The sequence below is a fragment of the Danio aesculapii genome, chromosome 21 (assembly GCF_903798145.1).
Source record: "Danio aesculapii chromosome 21, fDanAes4.1, whole genome shotgun sequence".
Lineage (NCBI taxonomy): Eukaryota > Metazoa > Chordata > Actinopteri > Cypriniformes > Danionidae > Danio > Danio aesculapii.
This window is the reverse complement of record NC_079455.1, coordinates 45,207,668-45,214,606: the sequence shown is the minus strand read 5'-3', so window position 1 is coordinate 45,214,606 and position 6,939 is coordinate 45,207,668. Positions and strand designations below refer to the sequence as shown.

General features: G+C 34.1%; 1 protein-coding gene across 7 annotated transcripts in view; it reads left to right on the top strand.

The window, feature by feature from the left end:
- The first annotated feature begins 290 nt into the window (after positions 1–290).
- The window catches only part of LOC130214212 (transcription factor 4-like), a 317,282-nt gene continuing 310,633 nt past the window's right edge, over positions 291–6,939 (top strand). For 3 of the 7 annotated variants that reach the window (XM_056445766.1, XM_056445765.1, XM_056445768.1), the window contains exons 1-3: positions 292–794; positions 1,015–1,053; positions 1,580–1,652. In XM_056445766.1, the coding sequence (XP_056301741.1) occupies positions 699–794; positions 1,015–1,053; positions 1,580–1,652 (208 nt within the window). In that variant the 5' untranslated portion in view covers positions 292–698. Of the gene's footprint in view, positions 795–1,014; positions 1,054–1,579; positions 1,653–6,939 lie in introns of all 7 variants that reach the window. The other 4 variants (XM_056445770.1, XM_056445771.1, XM_056445769.1 and 1 more) reach the window with 3 other exon arrangements.

Genomic DNA, 6,939 nt, shown 5'->3' with positions numbered 1-6,939 from the left:
CTCAATAACATTTCAGCGCCTGCATGTCGTCTATAAATCACTGTCAAACCTATGATTTTTTCTCTTTTCAATTCGCTCTGAGAGAAAAAAAACACACACTCAATTTATATAATCGCCTTTTCATTGCCATTTCAAGTGATCAAGAAGTAGACCTGAGCTGTCTCCGTGCTCAAATAAATGTGCAATAATTCCTAAAAAGCATCAGAAGTTGCGTGCGTCCGCGCGGGTTTGACTGGAGCGCTCCTGCAGAAGGTGCTGTGCGAACGCGCATTTCAGCGTCCTGTCAATAAAGCAGTCCACGAGCGCACAGATCTGCGCCTTTTTTTTTATTATTAATCCACCCTTCTCTTCTCTCTCTGAGTTATTGATCGGTCGCTTTTCGGATTGTCGCCGGCCGGACACTTGGAGAGACTTTTTGTTGATCTGAACGCGTGAGCGAGCAGCGCGCAACCGGACACCTGCGCGTCCGCTTCGGCTCGTGCAGAAATGTTCCTCTGATCCCACAGACTCTGAGTGGAATTTTTGGGGGCTCGATCGTGCCGTGGGTCCGTTTGTGTGCGTGTGTGTGTATGTGTGTGTGTGCGTGCGCGTGCGTGTGTGTTTCTGAAGACCAGACACGCTCCTCCTGATCGGCTGTTTTCTCATTGCGATCTGTTTCCATGTTTTTAGGTTTATGTGATATTTTCTAAAAAAAAAAAATGCATCATCACCATCATCATCATCACCATCATCATCAGAGAATGGCCGCGTTAGGGACGGATAAAGAACTCAGCGATTTACTGGATTTCAGCGCGGTAAGTCACTTCGCGTTTCTCCACGCCGTAGCTCACACACACATACACACACACACTGTACTTTCTGTGCTTTTGTCACATTGCATTGTGTTAGAGTGCGCAAGTTGAACTGTAGAAGTGTTTAAAGATGACTTTTGTGCAATCTAAAACTGAAACAAACAGAAAGTTGTGGATTTGATAGATGTGATGATGCTGCATTAGTAATTCTGTTGTCTTATAGATGCGAAACAGCGATTTGAAAATGTTCCCCACGTCAATGGTAGTATATCCCACTTTATTCTTGTGTTTTCTTTCTGTTTGCTCTTTCATAGATTCGTGTACATGTTGTGTTGACCCTTGACAGAAAGTTTAAAGAGGAATTCGGATGGAATTTCGAACGCGATCGAATCCTGCAGCGTTCCTTTTCCCCCCCTCTCTCCCTTTGATCTGTCACTTTGAAATTCCATCAGAATTCCTTGATGTTTAGAGTAGACTCTGATGATGATGATGATGATGATGATGATGGTTGAGTGACAAAAGAGCTTAAATGTGCATCCTGTGAGAAATGGCAAGTTTTGACTCAGGAAATGTGCCTTTCAGCCTCACTTTCCAAAAATACTCCAAGCAGACTGTAGTTCCTGCGCTTGGCTTTGATTTGTGCAGTCACATCTGAGGTCATGTTATCAATCAAATGCAGAGAGCTGATGCATGCATGTTAATACGGCAGGGAAATAAGCATGTTTTAATTCAGTTGTGCGTGCTTTTAGGTTTTCCAGCTTGTAATGTGTTGTCATCTGTGTTTGTAGATGTTTTCTCCTCCTGTCAGCGGCGGGAAGAACGGACCCACGTCTCTAGGAAGTGGACACTTCTCTGGATCAAGTATGTCAATGCATGTGTTCTGTTCTATATTATGAGCTTGGTTTAAATATGCACATGTATGTGCGTGATGTTTGCTATATTAAAAATTATTTTTTTAAGGGATAGTTCACTCCAAAAGGAGAAGAAATGCTTCATTTATATGTTGTTTTAAGCTTTATGAGAAGCACAAACAGTTATGTTTTTATTAATGCTGATTGACGGCACTCATTGACTTCCATAATGGAAATAAAATACAATGCATGCCGTCAACCATCATTCTTCAAATAATATTCATATATTTATTACATATATAGAAACTCAAGTGTAAGTTTGTCATTTTTAAGGGTGAACTATCCCTTTCAGGTGTGTGCAGATGTTTGCCCTATTAAAACACACAACTTCAGGTGTGTGTGTGTGACATGCAAGTCACAGTTGACGCGCTGTGAGGATTACGGTGATTGTTGTGGCAGATGTTGGTGTTTGAAATGCTGCGCGACGGCTTGTTTTTCTGCACAAACACACTCATGCATAATTTGTGCAATACGGACGCCACACCTGCAGGGGCCAAAGTGTGTGTTTTAGAACACACACTACACACACACACATGCACAAAAGCTGATTTTTAAATTTGTGCACAAACTAAAAATAAACGACCTCCACCCTGGAAGTGGATTGAGGAAGTGCTGCGGCTCATTCCTGCGCATGCATCATTTCCCCGCGGTGCATTGATATGGTGACGCGCCAGCGCAGATGGAGGCTGAGAGAGAGAGAGAGAGAGAAGAGAAGCGTTTGTCAGTGTCGCGGCCTGTGTTTTCAATGCCTGCTATTGTTTTCCGCAGACTTGAGTGTTGTTTAGGGTTCGATAATTTGCATGCCGCCCCCTTCCCCCTTCTTTAGCCCCCCAGATCCTGCGCTTTCGGCTGAATTGTGTCGCAGTTTTACGCTGTTGGAAAGTCGGCCACCGGGATGGAGGGGGGGTCTCAAAACTACAGCTTGTCTGTTGCCATGCAACTTGGCTCAGAAAAAAAACACAACTCGGAAACATTTCATAAAGTGTGAACAAGAAATACATTCAATAAATAACATGCAAGCGTGTGGGCACGCTGCTAAATTTACAGTACGGATTATTTCCCCGTTGCGCCGTTTCCAGTGCCAGTCTCTCGACTCAACGGCGTACGTTTGTTCTGCTAACAGCCGTAGCTTATTAAGCCACCATTTCAAATAAAGTGGGTTTATTTTAATAGCAGGACGACAGAATAAAAAAGTGCACGGCTCTGTTTTGGTTCTGCTTGTCAGTCAAACGCATTAAAGCGCAGACATGAAGATTCTCCTCCCACAATCCCCAGCACTTTTAACCAGTGGCTTTTTGTCTTTCTCTCGGAGGCGGAGATGATGCACAGCCACAGAAAAACCCTTTAATTGTGCGTCAGATTAGGAATTAATGAGCGTTTTAGCTTGTAATATTGCTACTATTTGCTATCTAATGCTAATAATGAGACTGCTTACAGGAGTCTGCTTTTGCTGGGGTTTTTAGTTTTTGGGTTGGCGTGAGAGAACATTTATTTTGGGGAGATTAAAAAGTTTGAAAGTTGACTGGGAGCTGGTAGATTTGCTGTTTTTGGATGCTTTTTAATGCTTTATTTCTTAAAGTTGTAAATAAATAAAACATGATACAAGAAGAAGTCAGGATAACAAAAGATTTGAGGTTATTTTAGCTCATTTCTATCAGGTTTGAGCTAATTTGTTTTTAGTTTTACACTGTTTAACTTCATATCCTCAGTCAGTTTGATTGATGTGAGTTGAGATGACTAGAATTGCATTTGATGCATGTGAAAAGGGGATATTTTTACAGTGTAGTGTATAGAATTGGCACATTTTCACAGCTCTTTTTATTAAATGAATGAATAAATTGCTGTATTCACTCATACTCGTATGACATTGTGAAATACGTGTGTGCATGCCATATGCTGTATGTGTTTATAATGGAGAGATTTGTTTTCAACACAATTTAAACAGTATTTGAATATCTCATTTCTAATAACTCATTTATTTAGTCTTTGCCATGATGACAGTAAATAATATAAGGCTAGATATTATTAAAGAGACTGGTATTCAGCTTAAAGTGATATTTAAAGGCTTAATTAAGGTTAACTTAGGTTAATTAAGCATGTTACTGGACGACAGTGGTTTATTCTGAATGCAATTGACTATATACAAGCATACACACACACACACACACACACACACACACACACACACACACACACACACACACACACACACACACACACACACACACACACATAAATATATATATATATATATATATATATATATATGTGTGTATGTGTGTGTGTGTGTGTGTGTGTGTGTGTGTATGTATATATTTTTTATGATTATTTAGCTAATAATAAAAGTAATTAAATTTTTTTATTTAAAACTTTTAAAGAAATAAAACTTTCTCCAGAAGAAAATAAAATATATTAGGAAATACTGTGACATTTCCTTGCTTTGTGAAACATTCCTTAAATAAACCTTACATTATTATTATTTTTTTTTTTATTTTTATTATTAATATTATCATTATTATTACATATTTATTTATTTTTTTAAGATTTTCGTGTTTCAACAAAGATAATAGTCTAAAAATCCACCCTAAACTGAATTGTTCTTCATCATACACTGTAAAAAATGCAGGGTTCCACACAATTCATTCATGTTGTCCCAACACAAATCGATTAAGTTAACAGTTTTAACAAATTTATGTCGATTGAACATAAAAAATTAAGTTGTCCCAATGAAATCTCAAGAATTGTGTTGTGTGAACGAGCAGAAAATATGTAAATATGAGTGTAGTTTGTGTTAGATAAATGTGAATCCTCATGCAATCAAAACCAGAGATTTAAACAAACATGAACAGATATGAGACTTCATTAAATGAGCCTTACATTATTATTATTATTATTATTATTATTATTATTATTATTATTATTATTATTATTATTATTATCTTTATTATTATTATTATTATTATTATTATTATTATTATCTTTATTATTATTATTATTATTATTATTATTATTATTATTATTATTATTATTATTATTACTGATTTATTATTATTATTATTATTATTATTATCTTTATTATTATCTTTATTATTATTATTATTATTATTATTATTATTATTATTATTATTATTATTATTATTATTATTATTATTATCTTTATTATTATTATTATTATTATTATTATTATTATTATCTTTATTATTATTATTATTATTATTATTATTATTATTATCTTTATTATTATTATTATTATTATTATTATCTTTATTATTATTATTATTATTATTATTATTATTATCTTTATTATTATTATTATTATTATTATTATTATTATTATTATTATTATCTTTATTATTATTATTATTATTATTATTATCTTTATTATTATTATTATTATTATTATTATTATTATTATCTTTATTATTATTATTATTATTATTATTATTATTATTATTATCTTTATTATTATTATTATTATTATTATTATTATTATCTTTATTATTTTTATTATTATTATTATTTATTAATATTATTAATATTATTATTATCTTTATTATTATTATTATCTTTATTATTATTATTATTATTATTATTATTTATTATTTATTATTATTATTATTATTATTTATTATTATTATTATTATTATTTATTATTATTATTGTTGTTGTTATATTATTATTATTATTATTATTATTATTATTATTATTATTATTATTATTATTATTATTATTATTATTATTATTATTATATTATTATTATTATTATTATTATTATTATTACAGATTTATTTTTTTAGGATGCATTTTCATTTTTCAACATAAACAAAAGTCTAAAAATCCACCCTAAACTGAATTGTCCTTCATCATAGTTTGTGTTAGATAAATGTGAATCCTCATGCAATCAAAGCCAGATATATAAACGAACATAAACAGATACTGTATAAGACTTTATTAAAGGTCTTACATTATGATGATGATGATGATGATGATTATTACATAGTTATTTATTTTTTTTAAGATGCATTATCATGTTTCAGCATAAATAAAAGTCTAAAAATCCACCCTTAATTAAATTGTTCTTCATCATAGATTGTGTCAGATAAATGTGAATCCTCATGCAATCAAAGTCAAATATTTAAACAAACATGAACACAAATGAGACTTTATTAAATGATCCTTACGTCATTATTACTATTACATATTTATATTTATAAGATGCATTTTCGTGTTTCAGCATAAATGCCTGTACGTCTAAATATCCACCCTGAACTGAATTGTTCTTCATCATAGTTTGTGTCTGATAAAGTGAATCCTCATGCCATCAAAGCCAGATATTTAAACGAACATGAACACATATGAGACTCTTATTATCATTTAGTCCTCCTGAATTCCTCGTTTTCTCCAAGCGCTGAGAAATCTGCTTTATTATTAGCCGTCTATAGAGACATCACACTGAGCCGGTGGAGAAAAGATGCCAGCAACGCCAGAATACATCAGCGCTGTGTTTCGGGAACAATCTCAACTTTCACCGCGAGCAGAAATAAATGCAGATAATTCAGCATCGCTGCTTTAGAGTCACAGCCGGTGCCCTTCCAGCTGCAACCTAGTACTGGGAAACACCCATACAGACTGATTTACACATACTCATACACCACGGCCAGTTTAGTTCATCAATTCTCCTGTAGCGCATGTGTTTGGACTGTGGGGGAAACCGGAGCAGCCAGAGGAAACCCATGGCAATACGGGGAGAACATGCAAACTCCACACAGAAATGACAACTGACCCAGCCAGGACTCGAACCAGTGTGTGTTGTGTTGTGTAATGTAATCTACTGTAGTGTTGTCTAGTGTTGTGTTATCTTGCGCTGTTACGTCAGCAGTGTTTGTTTCCCACAATCCTCTGCCGGATCCGGCTTGTGTTGACATTGTTGTGTCCTGTACAGCTCTTCTGTTCTCTTCATCTCTGATTAAGCGTGTGTGTGTGTGTGTGTGTGTGTGTGTGTGTGTGTGTGTGTGTGTGTGTGTGTGTCTTTTCTCTTTATCTGTTTCTGTGTTTGATAAGGTTGCAGTGTGTGTGTGTGTGTGTTTGACCTGGAAACAGACTCTTAAAGCTGAACTGTTGCTGAAGCTGCAGATGCAGCACTGACTGCATGTTAAAGACTGAAGTCACACACTCTTTACACTCACAACTGCCTCATTACAACAGAAACATCTCTTCACTCGCTTAACTTTGATTTT